Source organism: Heterodontus francisci, chromosome 1, assembly GCF_036365525.1.
Source record: "Heterodontus francisci isolate sHetFra1 chromosome 1, sHetFra1.hap1, whole genome shotgun sequence".
Classification (NCBI taxonomy): Eukaryota; Metazoa; Chordata; class Chondrichthyes; order Heterodontiformes; family Heterodontidae; genus Heterodontus; species Heterodontus francisci.
Genome location: NC_090371.1, coordinates 62,900,761 through 62,922,203, shown reverse-complemented (window position 1 = coordinate 62,922,203; position 21,443 = coordinate 62,900,761). Strand labels below are relative to the sequence as shown.

Below are 21,443 nucleotides of genomic sequence, written 5' to 3'. Positions count from 1 at the left end.
GTTAAATGAAACAATAGGCTGAATTTTCAGCACTGAGCTTACAGATTGGCACAGCGCATGCGCGAGATGTGCGCTGCAGAGCCGCCACGATATTCTGCGTGGCATCTCAACATGGAGGGGGCAGAACGCCCGCCCCGATGTAGAGGGAGCGGGCGCTCCATCCCTGGCAACGGCATCCGGCGCCATCTTTAAAGGGCTTTAAGCTCTTACAAGACATTCACATTTTTAAAGAGAACTGCACGTGTGATTTAAATTTACACATTCAACAATAGAACGAAGCCCCTCTTCCACCCCCCTCCGAAATCCAATGACCTAACAAGTTATTTATTTCCCCCCAAACAAACTTGTTTTGCCGGTCCCGAACTTTTACCCCAAAACCTAGATATCTTTGCCCTTCAACCCCTTCCCACCATCCCCCTCAGCCAATAGTAACAGTTTACCCCACTCTCATAAAGTGGAAGTTTTGGACATTTTTTAAAAAATATTTGATATCTTTTTGTAGTAACTGGCATGAGGAATATTGAGGCTGGAAAACACACTCTTGTCGTGAGTAAGCCCTCCCAGGAGTGGCCTCAATTAAACTTTGTGTTCGTCTCTAACAATAAGGAGAAAATTGTTTTGGTCATTATGTAGTAGCTTCATAAATGCATTCAAAAGCAAGTGTATTTATGATTTGCTACATATAATGATCAGAGCATTCCAAATGTTTTTAGTCCCAACTTCCAAAGACCACTGCTACTGTATGAGTGCAATTTCTCCAATTGCCGCACCAGTTATGTGTACAGCTTCGCTAAAGGAAATTACCAATTCATTGTCACTTTGTCTGAAATTCCAGGCAATACTATGATGTGGAACTGGGCTCACTATGACTAGATGGAGACTGTTACAAAGGTCCCAAATAGATTAATTTTTAACGAGTAGACAGAGGCAACGTTCAGTCTCTGAACTAGTCTCAAGTCCACAACTGTTAAATGGAAATATCTACTGATGAATCTTTCAATTTAGTGTTGGAGAGGTAAAAGCTGTGTATGGGAATATGGGAGTAGAAACCTGTACATTGTAACAATCCCCAGACAAATTAAGTCAAACTAAAACTAAAATCATCTGTGTATACAAATAATAATCCACTCACTCTCCAAGTAAAAGGTGTTGCTATGGGTACCCGCATGGGTCCTAGTTATGCCTGTCTCTTTGTGGGATATGTCGAGCATTCTTTGTTCCAGTCTTACTCAGGCCCCCTCCTTCAACTCTTTTTCCGGTACATTGATGACTGTATCGGTGCTGTTTCCTGCTCCCGCCCCAAACTGGAGAACTTTATCAACTTTGCTTCCAATTTCCACCATTCTCTCACCTTTTTACATGGTCCATCTCTGACACTTCCCTTCCCTTCCTCGACTTCTCTGTCTCCATCTCTGCGGATAGGTTGTCTACTAATATCCATTATAAGCCCACCGACTCCCACAGCTACCTCTACTACACTTCTTCACACCCTACCTCCTGTAAGGACTCCATTCCATTCTCCCAGTTTCTCCGTCTCCGATGCATCTGCTCTGATGATGCTACCTTCCATGATGGTGCTTCTGATATGACCTCCTTTTTTCCTCAACCGAGGATTTCCACCCCCCCCCCCCCCCCCCCCCCCCCTCCCTGCTCTCGTGCTCGCATCTCTATCCTGGGATTGCTGCAGTGTTCCAGTGAACATCAACGCAAGCTCGAGGAACAGCATCTCATTTACCGATTTAGGCACGCTACAGCCTGCTGAACTGAACATTGAGTTCAATAACTTCAGAGCATGACTGGCCCCCCATTTTACTTTTATTTTTAGTAGTTTTTTCTTTTTTACTTTTTTCGCATTTATTTCATTTCATCTTAGTTTGTTCAGTTTGCTTACCCACTTTTTTTTTCATGTTTGTACTTGCTGCTGTTTAATTGTCAGTCCGTTAACACCCTATCTGTACTAATGCTTTTTCTTACAACACCATTAACATATTGTTTGCCTTTGCTCCATGACCTTTGGGTCAGCTATGTGGCCTTGTCCAATCTACACCTTCTCCTTTCTTATCTCTTGCCCCACCCCTGCCTCACCTGTGACATTTCTAATATTTGCCAGTTCTGAAGAAGGGTCACTGACACACAGATGCTGCCAGACCTGCTGAGTGGTTCCAGCATTTCTTGTTTTTATTTCAGATTTCCAGCATCAGCAGTATTTTGCTTTTATACAAATAATAGGCTGTGGCTAAAATTACAGAAACGTACAGGGGGATTAAAAAAAGCTGTTCTGCTCGTGGCACCAAAGATGCCCTCCTATGCTGAGAGACTGAAAGAGCTACCCAATAAGTCCCATCCCCCTGTTCTTTCCTCATAGCTCTGCAAATTTTTCCTTTTCAAATATATCTTGGAATGCAGAATTAAATCTGCATCCACTGCTCTGAGATGCCAACAGGTACCAGCTGCCTGCTGTGGAATATTTATTTGCATTACTTTACTTTATACTTTTATGCAACATTGCAACTGTATTCTTCAAAGCGATAGATGGTTTGCTGGCTGATCTAAGTGCACAAAACCGGTGTCTCCTCTTAGGTGTCATGGAGAAGCTAGGTCTTGGCCCTGAAGATGTACTTGGACAGAATCCAAAGCTTATCTATGCCAGGCTGACTGGGTTTGGACAGAGTGGACTATATTCCAGAAATGCTGGACATGATATCAACTATGTTGCTGTGTCAGGTAATTGGAATGGATTTATTATAATAAAGTTCAGCAGAAAAGAATTAATGTTACTGTGTTCATTGGGTTAGTATAAATTAAACACTTTGACAGGAGTTAAGCAGATTTTGAACAGAAGGGGGAGATGGATCAGCATAGGTTTATATTTTACTGAACCCTTTCCAATTTAAAAAAAAAAGTTATAATTTTCCTTACAACATTAAATTCTTGTAGAGATACAGCACTGAAACAGGCCCTTCGGCCCACCGAGTCTGTGCCGACCATCAACCACCCATTTATACTAATGTAATCAATCCAACTGAATATGCAAGTTGTAAAACTGAGGCATACTTGCAGCATCAGTTATGATATCATACAGTATAGTTTGAAAATTGTTTCTGAATGTTGGCTTGTGGGTTAAATAGTGTAATACTCCCTGTCTAAGAAGGAGTAGGCAGATTGTACTCGGGCTAATTCTTATTTGCCTCCTCAGATGGGCCACTAAGGAGCAACATCATTAATTTGTTTTCCTCTTCAGTATCGTTGTTTTGTTGCCAGCCTAACCTAGCTAGAGAACATTAAGGTAGTGCTATGGCACCTTCATTTTTTTTATTTTTATTTTTTTTTTTGAGATACAGCACTGAAACGGGCCCTTCGGCCCACGGAGTCTGTGCCGACCATCAACCACCCATTTATGCTAATGTCTCTTAAACGTCGCTATCGTATCTGCTTCCACCACCTCCCCTGGCAGCAAGTTCCAGGCACTCACCACCCTCTGTATATAAAAAAAAAATTTAAAAAAACATGCCTCGTACATCCCCTCTAAACTTTGCCCCTCGCACCTTAAACCTATGTCCCCTAGTAACTGACTCCTACCACATCCCCACCTTCCGCTACCACCTACCTATACTAGGGGAAATTTATAATGGCCAATTTGCCTATCAACCTGCAAGTCTTTGGCTGTGGGAGGAAACCAGAGCACCCGGCGAAAACTCATGCGGTCACAGGGAGAACTTGCAAACTCCACACCGGCAGTACCCAGAATCGAACCCGGGTCCCTGGAGCTGTGAGGCTGCGGTGCTAACCACTGTGCCACCCAGCTGCATGAAATACTTCATGCAGAAGTATTTTTTTCTTAACTTGTTCTCATTACACCAGTGTCAGAAATATAAAATGCAACTGTTTAGAAATATGCAGATTAAGAAATACTGGAGCCAATTTTCACCCCCTTTGCCAGGTAAAGGAGGTACCATGATTGATAGGGCAGTAACTACTGTGCTGCTATATTTCCACTGGCATTTTAGTGGGGCATTTAAGTGGTGGTTCAGATGCCTGCCGAAAATGAGCGGGGATCTCATCTTATAAAATTTGGAGTCATATAATGCTAATTTAGGATCCCAGTGCAAATCTGAGGTACCAATATGGGGTGTGTACACAGGGCATGCTCTCCTGATTGGTACTTGGTGATGAATGGCCTCCCCAGCAGTCCTTAAAGGGATTGCTGCAGGCCATTCGGAAGTTTTGATGAAGAAAAACAATGCAAGTTTGAGTTATTTGTGGGGTCAAAAGGAGCACTCGTGCTTCCTGGGCTGCAGAAAGAATCAACTCCCATGATGTCTGATCTCTCTGCCTTCCCTCAAGATTGCCTCCTCCCTTTAATTTAAATGGAGGTGAGAATGAACTGAAGAGAGTTGATGCAAGCTACTACCACAGAAACAGATGGTAATGTGCAATTGGCTACTTCTGTACTTAACAAAACTGACTCCATCAGTCATTCTTATTTCTCTCTGCTTGAAATATTGGTTTGTATCCTTTAAGGTTAGGAGTGCAGTGGAATACTTTCCACTTGTCTGGTTGGGTGCATATGTAACAACATTGAAGAAGCCCAACACAATCCAGGACAAAGTAGTCCACTTGATCAGCACCCCATCCAGCAGCTTAAACGTTCACTTCCCTCCACCACTGACATGACATGGCTGCAATATGTAGTACCTAAAGGATGTACAGCAGCAACTCACTAAAGCTTCTTTGGCAGCACATCACAAACTCACAACCTCCACCACTCAGAAGAACAAGGGCAGGGCAGCAGTTGCATGGGGGGAGCACCACAACCTCTACCCTCCAAATCACACACCATCTTGGCTTGGACATATCACCGTTCCTTCATAGTGACTGGGTCAATATCTTGAAACACCCTACCTAACAGCACTGTCGGAGTATCTTCATCAAAAGGACTGCAGCAGTCCAAGAAGAAGCCCCACCACTATCTTTAAGGGCAATTAGGGGTGGCAGTAAATATCAGTTTTGCCAGCAATGTGGATAATCCAAAGAACAAATAAAAACACTTTAATGTTGATCTGTTTCCCTGTAGGAAAAGTTATATGCCTGTGTTTTTGTTATGCAGTTTGCTAACAGCATTTATTTGGAACTTAGGTCTACTGTCAAAATTTGGCAGGAAAGGTGAGAATCCCTACGCGCCACTAAACGTTGTGGCTGACTTTGCTGGAGGTGGGGTTATGTGTGCTATGGGTATAATCCTAGCTCTGTACGAGAGAATGCAATCTGGAAAAGGACAGGTCATCGATGCGAGCATGGTGAGCTGATACTTTAACTAGAAAAACCTTAAAACTTCTTCCTCGATACTGACAGGGAGGCAAGAAGTGTACAGGAAAGCCTGATAGTAGACAATTAACCCTACAATGCCTGAGACATTGAGGCCCTGCTGAGCTTAATAGCAGGCCTTATTTAAATAATTTTGGTCCAGCTCCTGTCCAATAGCCGGCCATATTGCAGGTGAGATCAATAATTACCTGCAAAAGGTTGTAGCTAGAGTGCTGAGGAACGGCACCCAACAGTAGGGAAACTGCAAGCCCCAGGCTGCCCTCATTGGCTGCCATTTCAAGCCACATTCTCAGTGGCTGTCAGGCAACAGATATTTTATTTTTTACAGATCCGGCATAGCCAAAGTGGGCTATATGAAATGTATTTGGCATAGTATTGAAGATATTAATCTAAAAATAAATGAAGGGCAGGAACTAACTAGATTCAATACAAGTCGAATTTTTTAAAAGTGGTAATAAAGAAGCTAACGTTGTTAAAGATAGCCAAATCTCAGGACCTGATGATTTCCAGCCCAGGGTATTAAAAGAAGTAAGTGAGAAAATTGGTGGTGTTAGTCATGATTCCCAAAACACACTCCGTTCCAGAATTGTTCCCTTGATTGGAAATTGGCCAACATCCCACCACTGTTCAAGAAAGCTGAGAGCGATTAAACTAGGAAATTATAGGCCTGTTACTCTACTGTCAGTATTGGGGAAATTCTGTTTATTGGGGACTGGTGACAGCATTTAGCCAAATATGAGCTGATCAGAGAGAGCCAGCAAGGATTTGTAAAGGGTAAATCATATCGAATGAACTTAGTTGAATTTTTTTTAAGGAGATAACAAACATGAGGGGTAAGTGAGTGCCTGTGGATGTTGTTTATATGGACTTTCAGAAGGCATTCGATGGGTTCCCCAGAAGAGACTGTTAATAAAAGAAAATTGGCAGTGCATGGAATTGGAGGCAATCTATTGGCAGTACAAGCTGGACGGGTTGCATCTGGGCAAGACCAGGACCAATTTTCTCGGGGTGGGGGGTGCGGTGTTTGCTAGTGCTGTTGTGGAGGGTTTAAATTAGAATGGCAGGGGGATGGGAATCTGAGCAGGGAGACAGAGGAGAGGGAAACCAGGATAGAAATGAAAGACAAAGGTAAGAAGCAAAAGTGGAAGGCAGAAGAAACCAGGGCGAGAAACAAATGGGGCTGTAGTGCAAAATAAAGCTAAGATAACTAACCATGTTAAAAAGACAAGTCTAAAGGCATTGTGTCTTACTGCGTGGAGCATTAGCAATAAGGTAGATGAATTAACAGCGCAAATAGATATGAACGGTTATGATATAGCAGCGATTACGGAGACATGGATGCAAGGTGACCAAGGATGGGAACTGAACATCCAGGGGTATTCAATATTTAGGAAGGACGGGCAAAAAGAGAAAGGAGGAGGGGTAATGTTAGTAAAGGAGGAAATCAATGCAATAGTGAGGAAGGATATTGGCTCAAAATCATGATGTTGGAATCTGTATGGGTGGAGCTAAGAAACACCAAGGAGAACTTTGGGGGTTATCTATAGGCCCTCAAACAGTAGTGGGGATGTAAGGGATGGCATTAAACAGGAAATTAGAGATGCATGCAATAAACTGTAATCATGGGTGATTTTAATCTACATATAGATTGGTCAAGCCAAATAGCAATAATACTGTGGAGGAGAATTTCCTGAAATGTGTACATGACTGTTTTTTAGACCAATATGTTGATGAACCAACTAGGGCACAGGCTATCCTAGACTGGGTATTGTGCAATGAGAAAGGATTAATTAGCAATCTTGTTTTGCAGGGTCCCTTGGGGAGGAGCGACCATAACATGATTGAATTCTTCATTAAGGTGGAGAGGGAAGTAGTTGAATCCGAAACTAGGGCCCTGAATCTAAATAAAGAAAACTACAAAGGCATGAGGCGCGAGTTAGCTATGGTAGATTGGGGAACTTTACTAACAGGGTTAATGGTGGATAGGCAATGGATAATATTTAAAGAATGTGTGCATGAATTACAACAATTATTAATTCCTGCAAAAATAAAAATGGAAAGGTGGCTCAACTGTGGCTTACAAAAGAAATTAGGGATAGTACTAGATCCAAAGAGGAGACATATAAAATTGCCAAAAAGGCAGCAAGTCTGAGGATTGGGAGCAGTTTAGTATTCAGCAAAGGAGGACAAAGAGGTTGATTTAAGTAGGGGAAAATAGAGTATGAGAGTAAACTTGCGGGGAACATAAAATTGACTGTAAAAGCTTCTATAAATATGTGAAGAGAAAAAGATTAGTGAAGACAAATGTGGGTCCCTTACAGTCAGAAACAGGGGAAATTATAATGGGGAACAAAGAAATGGCAGAACAATTAAACACACATTTTGGTTCTGTCTTCACAAAGGAGGACACAAATAACCTCGCAGAAATGTTAGGGAACCAAAGCTCTTATGAGAGGGAGGAACTGATGGAAATCAGTATTAGTTTTTAAAAAAAAAAAGTGCTAGGAAAATTAATGGGATTAAAGGCTGACAAATCCCCGGGCCTGATGATCTACATCCCAGAGTACTAAAGGAGGTGGTCCTGGAAATAGTGGATGCATTGGTGGTCATCTTCCAAAATTTCTATAGACTCTGGAGCAGTTCCTACAGATTGGAGGGTGGCAAATGTAACCCCACTATTTTAAAAAAGGAGGGAGAGAAAAAACAAGGAACTACAGACCAGTTAGCCTTGCATTAGTAGTGGAGAAAATGCTGGAGTCTATTATAAAGGATGTGATAGTAGTACACCTGGAAAGCATAGAAGGGATTGGGCAAAGTCATCATGGGTTTATGAAAGGGAAGTCATGCTTAACAAATCTACAGGAGTTTTTTGAGGATGTAGCCAGTAGACTAGATAAGCGAGAACCAGTGGATGTGGTGTATTTGGATTTTCAGAAGGCATTTCATAAGGTCCTGCATAAGAGTTTAGTGTGCAAAATTAAAGCACATGGGATTGGGGGTAGTATACTGGTATGGATTGAGAATTGGTTGACACAGGAAACAGTCGGAATAAACAGGACTTTTTCCAGGTGGCAGGCAGTGACTAGGAGGGTACCGCAGGGATCCGTGCTAGGGTCCCAGCTATTCACAATATATATTTAATGACTTGGGTGAGGGAACTAAATGCAACATTTCCAAGTTTGCAGACGGCACAAAGTTGGGGGGGTGGGGGGAGGGAGCTGTGAGGAGGATGCAAAGAGGCTCCAATGTGATTTGGACAAGTTGGTGAGTGGGCGGATGCAGTATAATGTGGATAAATGTGAGGTTATCCACTTTGGTTGTAAAAATAGAAAGGCAGATTATTATCTGAATGGTGATAGATTGGGAAAGGGGGAGGTGCAGTGAGATCTGGGTATCCTTGTACACCAGTCGCTGAAAGCAAGCATTCAGGTGCAGCAAGCAGTTAGGAAGGCGAATGGTATGTTGGCCTTCATTGCAGGAGGATTTGAGTACAGGAGCAAGGATGTCTTACTGCAGTTATACAGGGCCTTGGTGAGACCACATCTGGAGTATTGTGTGCAGTTTTGGTCTCCTTATCTGAGGAAGGATGTTCTTGACATGGAGAGAGTGCAAAGAAGATTTACTAGGCTGATTCCTGGGATGGCAGGATTGACGTATGAGGAGAGATTGGGTTGACTAGGCCTCTATTCACTAGAGTTTAGAAGAATGAGGGGGGATCTCATAGAATTTTATTGGTTTCTAACAGGACTAAACAGGTTAGATGCAGGGAGGATGTTCCCGATGGATGGGGAGTCCAGAACCAGGGCGGCGCAGTAGTTCGCACCGCAGCCTCGCAGCTCCAGCGACCCGGGTTCAATTCTGGGTACTACCTTTGTGGAGTTTGTAAGTTCTCCCTGTGTCTGCGTGGGTTTCCTCCGGGTACTCCGGTTTCCTCCCACATGCCAAAGGCTTGCAGGTTGATCGGTAAATTGGCCATTCTAAATTGCCCCTAGTATAGGTAGGTGGTAGGGAAATATAGGGACAGGTGGGGATGTGGTAGGAATATAGGATTAGTATAAATGGGTGGTTGATGGTCGGCACAGACTCAGTGGGCCGAAGGGCCTGTTTCAGTGCTGTATCTCTATTTTAAAAAAAAAAGTCAGTCTCAGGACACGGTATGCCATTTAGAACAGACGAGGAGAAATTTCTTCACTGAGGGTGGTGAACCTGTGAAATTCTCTACCGCAGAAGGCAGTGGAGACTGAGTCATTAAATATTTTCAAGAAGGAGATAGATATATTAATGCCAAAGGGATCAAGGAATACGGGGAGAAAGCAGGAACAGGGTACTGCAGGAACAGTGTGCTGAATTAGACGATTAGCCATGATCTTTTTTGAATGGCGGAGCAGGGCTGAATGGCCTACTTCACCTATTTTCTATGTTTCTAAAGAGATTTCTTCTTATCTCGGTCCCCCTTCATTTGAAATTGTGTCTCCTGGTTCTAGACTCCCAAACCAGGGGAAACATCTTAGCTGCATCTACCCTGTCTATCCCTTTAAGAATTTTGTAGCTTTCAATGAGGTCACCTCTCGTTCTTCGAAACTCAAGAATACAGGCCCAGTTTCCCCAATCTCTTTTTCATAGGACAGTCCCACCATCCCAACAACAAGTCTGGTGAGCCTTTGTTGCACTCCCTCTATGGCAATAATATCCTTCCTAAAGTAAGGGGACCAAAACTGCACACAGTACTCCAGGTGTGGTCCAACCAAGAGTTCTATACAATTGAAGCAAGACTTCAGTACTCCTGTACTCAAAACCTCTTGCGATAAAGGCTAACATACCATAAGCCTTCAGAATTGCATGTTGGCTTTTAGTGACTTATTGGCAAAGACATCCAGATTCCCTAGTACATCTACACTTTCTAATCTCTTACCATTTAAAGAAATACTCTGCTCATCTGTTCCTCCTACCGAAATGGATAACGTCATATTTTTCCATATTCTATTCCATCGCCACGTTTTTGACCACTCGCTAAGTCTTTCCAAATCCCCTTGAAGCCGCTTTGCATCTTCCTCACAACACACATTCCCACCTCGTTTTGTGTCATCTGTGAACTTGGAAATATTACATTTGGACCCATGTCCAAATCATTGATATATATTATGAACAGCTGGGGCCCAAGTACTGATCCTTGCGGTACCACACTAGTCACAGCCTGCCAATGTGAGATTGACCAGTTTATTCCTACTCTCTCCTTTCTGCCTGTTAACTAATCCTTAATCCATGCCAGTATATTACCTCCTACCCCATGTGCTTTAATTTTGCTAACCAACCTCCTGTGGGGCACTTTATCAAAAGCCTTCTGAAAATCCAAGTATACGATATCCACCGACTCCCCTTTATCAATTCTGTTAATAACATTCTCAAAAAAACTCCCAATGGGTTCGTCAAACATGATTTCCCATTCATTAATCCATGCTGACTATGCCCAATCAGATCATTATTATTATCCAAGTATCTGTTTATCACATCACTTCACATTTACTATCGCAGAAACACCTGTCTGATCCCCTGACTATCGAATCCCCTAACACGATTGCTCTTCCACTCCTCTTTCCCCCTACTGTGCAGCTGATCCACCTGTGGTGCCACAAACTTTGCTCTGGCTGCACTCCCCTGAGGAACCATCACCCTCCCTAGTATCCAAAATGGAAAGCCAATTAGCAAGCAAGATAGACTCTGGACTCCTGCACTGCCTGTCTGCCAGGCAGTCTAAAAGAACCAGTCACCCATTCTGTCTCTGCCTGCATACTCCAAATGTGCAGTGTGACCACCTCACTAAACATGCTATCCACGTAGTCCTCTGCCTCGCAGATGCGCAACATTGACTCCAGCTGCTGCTCAAGTTCCGAAATCCAGAACTTTAACTTCTGCAGCCGGTGACACTTCCTGCAGACATGTTCGTCTAGGACACACGGTGCATCCATGACTTCCCACATACAGCAGGACGTACATTCTACTTGGCCAAGCTGACCTGCCATACCGTAACTTCAAAAACTATTTATTATAATTAGAATAACTTACCAGTTACTCACCAATTAGCATCTTCCCCGAAGAAAGAGCCAGCTACTGGAGGCTGAGAAAAGGTAGAAAAAAAAAGAAAGGAGCACCTCCCTCACTCACGAAACTCCCATTTTACACTCTGTATGGACAAAGCAGCACTGAGGAAGCCCTGCTTTTATACTTTCTGTGAAAAAACTGATTCAAGCTTCTGAAAACCAGTTTAAGCCAGCTACTTGAGTAACTAGCTGCAGCTGCTCCCAGAGCTTGTTTTTAGCCCGGAATAAAACTTATCTTCTCTTAGGGAGTAATTTTTAGTTAACTGCTAAATTGAAGAAAAAAAACTAGACTTTAGATAGAAATTGACCCTTAAAACTTATTCTCAGCAGTTGTCAGTGTAGACTGAGAAGGGAATATACCTTGACTATGCCCAAACAGTTTCTTCTTTGAAGCTAGCCCATTGTTCAGCGACTGTTTTTCCTACCAACCTTTGATTCCAATTTATTCAGCCCCAATCCATTCTTACCCCATTGAAGTTGGCTGTACCTCAGTTAATTATTCCTACTCTAGATTGTTCTTTGTCCTTTCCATAGTCAACCTAAACCTTATGATACAATGATCACTATCCCCTAAATGCTCTCCTACTGATATTTGATCCACTTGGCTAGATAGAAAGAAACGATTTCCTCCGGTAGCAAAGCCCAGAAAAAGAGGGCGTAACCTTAATGTTCAAGCTGGGCATTCAGGGTCATGTCAAGAAGTACTTCTTCACACAAAGGTTATTAGAACTTTCGCTGTCTCCCAAAATTCTATTGAAGCTTGGTCACTTGAAAATGTCAAAACTGAGATTGGTAGATTTTTGTTAGCTAACTCTATTAAGGGGTACTGAATCAAGGCAGATCTGCCAGGAATCTCATACCACAGGCCTCTCCCCGACGTGCAGTTCAGTTTAAATCATGGTGTTGATGTCATTGGGCTGCACATTTTTGAATGCTAATTAGGCACCTAACCTTTTGTGGGAACCTCGTTGATGGGTTGACTTTTGGGTTTTAAAAAAATTAAACCAATGGGACTGAGGTTGGGTTACTTGATCACAATATTTTAATAAACAGCACCACCCAGCACCTTGGGAGGGGGTAGGGGGCGCGGTGGTTAAATCTAGGCCTTCATTTCTTAAGCATTTACATAAAACCGGTTTAATCCCTTTCAAAAAAAAAATTGGATTTTCTTCGGCATTATTTTTCTGCTTGCCTTAAAGTAATTAAAAGGTAGATACAAAATGTTTGAAGAATATAGTGTTGAGTGTGGAAATCATTTGTGCTGTAGAAAAATAGGTGGGCTTTGTCATTTCCTAGAATTATCAGTGGGATATTTATAAAGTTTGAGTTGAATGCTGAGAATTTTTCAAAATCCACTTTTGTTTGTATCTTAGTAAATTTTTTTTTTAAATATGACTGTTTGTCAGGTTGAAGGAGCAGCTTACTGTAGCTCCTGGCTTTGGAAATCCGAACAATTGAGTATTTGGAATCGGCAAAGAGGTGAAAACCTACTGGACACCGGAGCACCATTCTATGAAACCTACAGGACTTCTGATGGAAAGTATATGGCTGTTGGTGCATTGGAACCTCATTTTTATGACCAGCTGATAGAAGGCAAGTGTGTTTTTTGTGTTCCATGGCAATTCTATCCAATTATCAACAATCACTTAATGTGAAGGAAAAAATCCTGTTAACAGTCCTAACATTACCTTTTACTAGTTTGAACCTTTGTCCTTTGTTCTACTCCCACTATTTAACTTGAAATAATATTTTGGGTTAACTTTTTTCTATAGCCTTAACAGAGTTATATGCCACTAAGTTCATCTCACAAGCACTTCCTTTCCACACGGAAAAGCCTGAGCCTTGCTAGTCTTTCCTCATAGTTCAGACCCCCTGATTCTGGGGGTCAGTCTTGTGGCTCTCGTCTACAATGCCTCCAATGCTGGAATAGGAACATAAGAACAGGAGAAGGCCATTTGGCCCCTCAAACTTGTTCTGTCATTCATTTAAATCATGACTGGTCTGTACTTCAACCGTTTTGCTCCATATCCCTCTGTTGATCTCAGTCTTGAAAATTTCAATTAACCCAGAATCCACATCTCTTGGCTGAGCAAGCTCCTGTTTTCGAATACTCTTTGTCTGGAAAAAGTGCTTCTTGCTTTCCCTCTTAAATGACCCAGCTCTAATTAAGATTATGCCTCTTGTTCGGGATTCCCTCACCAGAGAAAATCATCTCTTTCTATCTACCTCGTCAAATCTTTTTAATCACCATAAAAAACCTCAATTAAATCAACTCTTGATTTTCTATAATAAACGGGATATAAACCTGGTCTGTTCAACCTGGTATGCTGCTTCCCTGGTGCCAGGGTTCAGGTGTCACTGAGCGGATGCAGAGAACGCTGATTGGGGAAGGCTGAACAGCCAGTGGTTGTGGTCTATATCGGTACCAATGATATATGTAGAAAGAGGGATGAGCTCCTGCAGGCAGATTTTAGGGAGCTGGGAAAGAAATGAGCAAGAAGGACTTCATGGGTCGTAATCTCTGGATTACTCCCAGTGCTATGTGCTAATGAGTGTAGAATTAGGAGGACAGAGCAGATGAAAGTGTGGCTGGAGAGATTGTGCAGAAGGGAGATTCCTGGGTCATTGATTCAGTTCTGGGGGGGGCGGGGGGGAGATGGGACCCGTACAGGCCAGAAGGGTTGCACTTGAACAGAGCTGGGAGCAATGTCCTTGCTATTGGGGAGGATTTAAATTAACTTGGTAAGGGAATGGGAACCAGTAAGTAACATTAGAGAGGAAAACCAAGGTGTACAAAAGACAGATAGCACTAGAATAAGAAATGATAAAGGATTAGGTGGGGTCAGAGTAAGATGAAATGCAATAAGGCCTAAATTAGGTTTACAATGCATGTATGTGGTAAATAAACTACTGAGCTGCAGGTGCAGGTAGCCATGTGGGTATATGATGCGGCGACAACAGACTGGCTCAATAAAGAACAGGACTGAGTACTAAATATTCCTGAATACAAGGTTTTCAGGAAAGAAAAGGCAAGGAGTAGCAGTATTGATAAAGGAAAATATTATTGTGGGACAGAGGATGTCCAAGAGAAGTGAAGGATAGAATCTATTTGGTCAGAGCTAAGAAACAATTGAAGTACCGTTTCACGACTGAGTGTATTCTATCAGACACCAACTAGTGGTAAAGATAGAGGAACAAATTTGCAAGGAAATTAGAGAGGTGCAGAAACTATATAGAGTAGTTATAATAGGGGGGAGTTTAATTATCCTAATATAGATCTGAGATAGTAATAGTGTAAAGGGCAGAGAGGGCGAAGAGTTTCTAAAGCATGATTTTCTAGATCAGTATGTTGCCAGTCTGATGAGGAAGGAGGTATTACTGGATCTGGTTCTGGGAAATGAGGTGGGTCAAGTGGATTAAGTGTCCGTAGGGGAACTTGTAAGGGACAGTAATTATAGTATGATGAGGTTTAGGTTAGCTATAGGAAATGTCAAGGAACAATCCAGTGTAAAAATAACTAATTGGGGGAGGGCCAATTTCAATGGGGTGAGCACAGATCTGGCCTTGGTAAATAAGAATCAAAGATTCGGAGGCAACCCTAACTGAACAATGGGCTGCTTTTGAAGAAGGGATGGTTCAGGTACTCTCGAGGTACCTTTCCACAAGAATGAAAGATGAGGCAAGCAAAACAAGAGCTCCCTGGATGACGAAAGAGAGTAAGTGAAGCAGAAAGATGGTGACAGATGTCAGGTGGACAATACAAATAAGAACCAATAAGAATATATAAAGTTCAAAGGGGAGTGAATAAAGAAATGAGGAACAAAGAGTATGAGAAGAGACTGGCAGCTAACATAGAAGGGAATCCAAAAGTCTTGTACAGGCATATAAATAGTAAAATGTGGAAAAGGAGGATTGCAGCCAATAAAGGACCAAAAGGGGATTTATGCAAGGAGGCAGAGGGCATGGCTGAGGCACTAAATGAGTACTTTGGCAGCATCCTCCTTGGTAAAAACAGATGCAAAGTCTTTGTGGAAGAAAGGGCGGCACAGTGGCGCAATGGGCAGCACAGTGGTGCAGTGGTTAGCACCGCAGCCTCACAGCTCCAGTGACCCGGGTTCAATTCTGGGTACTGCCTGTGTGAAGTTTGCAAGTTCTCCCTGTGTCTGCGTGGGTTTTCTCCGGGTGCTCCGGTGTCCTCCCACAAGCCAAGGTTGTTAAGTAAATTGGCCATTATAAATTGCCCCTAGTATAGGTAGGTGGTAGGGGAATATAGGGAAGGTGGGGATGTGGTAGAAATATGGGATTAGTGTAGGATTCGTATAAATGGGTGGTTGATGGTCGGCACAGACTCGGTGGGCCGAAGGGCCTGTTTCAGTGTTGTATCTCTAAACTAAACTAAGAAATGGACACTGGATAGGCTAATAATTGATAGAGAAGAGGTATTAAAAAGGCTGGCTTTACTTAAAGTTGATAAGTCAACAGGACTGGATCAGTTGCAGCTGAGGATACTGAGGGAAGTAAGGGTGGAAATTGCAGAGGCACTGACCATAATCTTCCAATCCTGCTTAGATCTAGGGTTGGTGTCAGGACTGGAGAATTGGAAATGTTACACCTTTGTTCAAAAAGGGTATAAGAAGCCAGTGAACACAGGGAGGTCAATTTAACCACAGTGGTGGGAAAGCTTTTGGAAACTATAATGTGGGATAAAATTAATTCTCATTTGGGCAAATGTGGACTAATTAAAGAAAGCCAGCATGGATTTGTTAAGGTCAAGTCGTGTAGCTAATTTCTGCTTTTTGATTAGGTAGCAGAGTGGATTGATGAGCTTAATGTGACTAATGTGGAGTACATCCAGAAGACATTTTTAATTTCATTTTGAGGGATGTGGGCATCGCTGGCTAGACTAGAATTTATTGCCCATCCCTAATTGCCCTTGAGAAGGTGCTGGTGAGTTGCTGCCTTGAACCACTGCAGTCCTTTGGGTGTATGTACACCCACAGTGCTGTTAAGAAGGGAGTTGCAAGATTTTGACCCAGCAACAGTGAAGGAACAGCGATATAGCTCCAAGTCAGGATGGTGTGTGGCTTGGAGGGGAACTTGCAGGTGGTGGTGTTCCCATGCATCTGCTGCCCTTGTCCTGTGTGGTAGAAGTCGCAGGTTTGGAAGGTGGCGTCGAAGGAGCCTTGGTGAGTTGCTGCAGTGCATCTTGTAGATGATGCACATTGTTGCCACTGTGCGTCGGTGGTCGAGCAAATGAATGTTGAGGGTGGTGGATGGGGTGCCAATCAAGCAGGCTGCTTTGTCCTGGATGGTGTCTAGCTTCTTGAGTGTTGTTGAGCTGCACCCATCCAGGCAAGTGGAGTGTATTCCATCACACTCCTAACTTGTGTCTTGTAGATGGTGGATGAGCATTGGGGAGACAGTAGGGGAGTTATTCACCACAGAATTTCCAGCCTCTGACCTGCTGTTGTAGCCACAGCATTTGTGGCTGGTCCAGTTCAGTTTCTGGTCAATGGTGACCCCCAGGATTTTAGTGGGGGAAATCAGCGATCGTAATGCCATTGAATGTCAAGGGGAGATGGTTAGATTTTTCTCTTGTTTGAGATGTTCATTGCTTGGCACTTGTGTGGTGCGAATGTTACTTGCCACTTATCAGCCCACGCCTGGATGTTGGACATGGGCTGCTTCAGTATCTGAGGAGTCGCGAATGATGCTCAACATTGTGCAATCAACAGTAAACATCCCCACTTCTGACCTTTTTATGGTGGAGAGAAGGTCATTGATGAAGCAGCTGAAGATGGTTGGGCCTGGACATTATTCTGAGGAACTCCTGCAGTGATGTGGGACTGAGATGATTGACCTCCAACAACCACACCCATCTTCCTTTGTGATAGGTGTGACTCCAACCAGCAGAGAGATTTCCCCCAATACCGATTGACTCCAGTTTTACTCCTCGATGCCATTCACGGTCAAATGCTGCCTTGATGTCGAGGGCAGTTACTCTGACCTCACCTCTGGAGTTCAGCTCTTTTGTCCATGTTTGGACCAAGGATGTAATGAGGTCAGGAGCTGAGTGGTCTTCGTGGAACCCAAACTGAGTGTCAGTGAGCAGGTTATTGCTGAGCAAGTACTGCTTCATAACTGTCAATGACCCCTTCCATTGCTTTGCCAATGATCGAGAGCAGACTATTAGGGCGGTAATTGGTCTGGTTGGAGTTGTTCTGCTTTTTGTGCAAAAGACAAACCTGGACAATTTTCCTCATTGCCGGGTAGATGCCAGTGTTGTAGTGTACTGGAACAGCTTGGCTAGGTGTGCGGCTAGTTCTGGAGTACAACTCTTCAGTACCATTGCTGGAATGTTGTCGGGGTCCATAGCCTTTGCAGTATCCAGTGCCTTCAGCCTTTTCTTGATATCATGTGGAGTGAATCAGATTAGCTGAAGACTGGCATCTGTGATGCTGGGGACCTTAGGAGGATGAAGATGGATCATCCACTTGGCACTTCTGGTTGAAGATGGATGCAAATGCTTTAGCCTTGTCTTTTGCATTGATGTGCTGGGCTCCCCCATCATTGAGGATGGGGATATTTTGTGGAGCTGCCACCTCCTGTCAGTTTTTTTTAATTGTCCACCACCATTCATGGATGGATGTGGCAGGACTGTAGAGCTTGGATCTGATCTGATAAAGTAACACATAACATGCTTGTCTGCAATGTTGAAGCCCATGGAATAAAAGGGACAGTGGCATGGATAGGAAATTGGCTGCATGACAGGAAACAGTAGTGGTGAACAGTTGTTTTTCAGACTGGAAGAAGGTATATAGCTGCGTTCTCCAGCAGTCGGTATTGGGACTATTTCTTCTTTTGATTGATATTAATGTCCTGAACTTGGGTGTGCAAGGCACAATTTCAAAATGTGCAGATGACACAAAACCTGGAAGTATCATGAGCAGTGAGAAGGACCATGATAGATTTCAAGAGGACATAGACAGGCTGGAAGAATGGGCAGACATGCGGCAGATGAAATTTAATGCAGAGAAGTGTGTAGTGATATATTTTGGAAGGAAGAATGACGAGGCAATGTAAATAATACAATTCTAAAGGGGGTGCAGGAGCAGAGCGCTGGGGGGTGTATGGGCACAAATCGTTGAAGGGCAGGTTGAGAAAGTGGTTAATCAAGGCATATGGCATCCTGGACTTCATAAATCGAGGCATAGATTACAAAAGCAAGGAAGTTCTGGTGAACCTTTTTTATAAAGCACTGGTTTGGCCTGGAGTACAGTATTGTATCCAATTCTGCACACCACACATTAGGAAGGATGTGAAGGCATTGGAGAGGGTGCAGAAAAGATTTACGAGAATGGTTCCAGGGATGCTGGACTTCAGGTAAGTGAATAGATTGTGGAACATGGGCTGTTTTCCTGAAGGAAGGGGAGGCTGAGACGAGATTTGATAGAGGTGTTCAAAATAATGAGGGTCTGGACAAAGTAGCTAGCCCCATTTGAAGGGTTGAAAACCAGAGGACACCGATTTAAGGTGATTGGCAAGAGAACCAAAGACCATATGAGGAAAAAGTTTTTACGCAGCGAGTTGTTCGGATCCAGTATGCACTGTCTGAGAGCATCTTGGAGGCTGATTAAATTGTGACTTTCAAATGGGAACTGCATAATTATCTGAAGAAAGAACATTTGCCAGGCTGCAGGGAAAAGGCAGGGGAGCGGGACTAGCTGAGTTGCACTTGCAGAGAGCTGGCACGGACATGACCGACTGAATGGCCTTTTGTGCTGTTAACTTTTTGTATGATTCTATAAACCTGTCTTCGTAATCTAATCCTTTCAGCCCCACTATTCTGGTGACTCTGCTGCGCCCCAAGTACATTATCACATTCTTGAGGTGCAGTGCCCAGAACTGAACAGTGCTGCAGGTGCAAGTCTGTCTAGACCTTTATATAACTGTAACATAACATCTGCCCTTCTACCCCTTTGTAAAAGTTTTTTTTTTTATTTTTGTAATCTACCATTAACTTGTATCTACTTAAATGCTATTAAAAGTCTTGCATATGTTGTGCATATCCTAAGCACATTACTCTTTCTTTTTGCGTCATAGTTTAGTAGCATTGCATTTAACATGTAAATATTTCTATTGGGAATTCCTATACAGTCCCCAATGCTTACACCAGGGTCACCAACACATCGAGCACGTGCTACTTGTAGCTCACGCGACCTTTGAGTAGCTCGCATAAAGATCTAACAACAACATCCTGCCAGCATTAATACCACGCAGCATCCTGACATCATGCGCACTGATATCAAAACAGTAACAGGCAACAGCGAGCAGGGGGCCCAGCGGCGCGGGAGTGACTAGCGGGGGGCCGAGCAGCGAATGCTGAGGGAGCACCAAATGGATGTGGCAAGTGACGAGGGATTCAGTGGCAAGGGGGGGGCACCAAGCTGTTGGGGGGTGTCGAAACTGCGAGGGAGCCAGCAGTGAGTAGAGGTTCAACAGGGAGGGAGCAGTGTGTGGGAGGTGCTGAGCAGCAAAGGAGCACAAGTGGGTGAGCAAGTGCCTAGCAGCAAGCAGGGGTCCAGTGGCGATATGCAAGGGAGTGAGCGAGCAGGGGAGTGGCAGTGGGTGGAGAGGGGCAAGCGACGAGGGTGCATTCAAGCAGGCAGCAGCCAGCGGCATGAAGGATGGGGAAAACGAGACTACTGGCGAGGTGGGGGGCAGCAAGGAGGCTGGAGAGAGGTGGGAGATGAAGAAAAGTGGTTATGGGCGAACAGGGTTTGCTTGCCTTTTGTGCCAAATTGAGCTGCGCCATCTTTATTACTGGCAGCTGCCTGAGATGTTGCAGTGATGTTTCTTTCATTTGTGCATGCGCGAGTAGTCCGCCACCTCATGGTGGGGTGTCAGCAAACACGTTTTTTTTTCTTTGTCACTAAAGAAAATGTTGACGGCCCCTGGCTTACACCATCCCATTTATCCCAGACAGCCACATATCTGGCTAACTGTTCTCACCATTTTCTATTACCAAAGGCATCAATTATAAGGGTGCCACTTAAACTATATTTAATAGACTTGCTATTTTGGGCAGTTCAAACAACTGGTCCTGCCACTCCACTACCGGTCATTTAAATCCTAAACTCCCCGGCAGCCTAGAGAACTCTGGCTTGTTGAGTTGGATGCATTGTGACTTTGGTTTAAACTATTGAAAGACGTTACATAGGCCAATTTTTTTTTTACTTCATGGAAAAGTTTGGGGTTAACAATGATCCAAATTAAAAAATAATGAAGGATTGAGATGACACATTCCAGCTTTATTTAAGATGAGAGTGCACACCTGGCCCATTTAACTCGCCTGCCTATAGACGCAATCTGTATTTGCTGAAAAGAGTTATCCTGAGTTCTTGCTGCCTCCACTACTTCACACCATCATTTATTTGTTACCCCAGCCACTGCGTATAGTGTGAAAGTCGCATTGGCACCAATGTTTGCCATAATTTATAGGGGCTGGTATTAACTATCCATATGAACAATATGGACACTTAACCTGCCACGTTGTAAACACTGTGTCCACTTGTGGTAGAGTCCAAAAGTGGGGCCATAAATATAAGATATTCACTAATAAATCTAATCAGGAATTCAGGAGTAACATCTTTACTAGAGTGGTGAGAATGTGGAACTTGCTACGACACAGGAGTTGAGACAATTAGCTTGGATGCATTTAAGCGAATGCTAGGTAAGTACATGAGGGAGAATGGAATGAAAGGGTATGTTCATGGGGTGAGACAGCATAGAATAGGATCATAGAATGGTTGCAGTGCAGAAGGAGGCCATTAGGCCTGTCATGTCCATGCTGGCTCTCTGCAAGTGCAACTCCGCTAGTCCCACTCCCCTGTCCTTTCCCCATAGTCCTGCCTCCACCACATTATCAGGCAATGTAGTAAATAGAGTGGGAGGAGGCCTGTGTGGAGCCTAAATACTGGCAAATGACTTGTTTCAATGCTGTAAATTCTTTGTAATTCT

General features: G+C 43.5%; 1 protein-coding gene across 7 annotated transcripts in view; it reads left to right on the top strand.

The window, feature by feature from the left end:
* Nucleotides 1-21,443, top strand: part of amacr (alpha-methylacyl-CoA racemase) — a 110,504-nt gene that overhangs the window by 46,246 nt on the left and 42,815 nt on the right. For all 7 annotated transcript variants that reach the window (XM_068031228.1, XM_068031201.1, XM_068031218.1 and 4 more), the window contains 3 exons: nt 2,581-2,724; nt 5,137-5,297; nt 12,830-13,016. In XM_068031228.1, the coding sequence (XP_067887329.1) occupies nt 2,581-2,724; nt 5,137-5,297; nt 12,830-13,016 (492 nt within the window). The remainder of the gene's footprint in view (nt 1-2,580; nt 2,725-5,136; nt 5,298-12,829; nt 13,017-21,443) is intronic.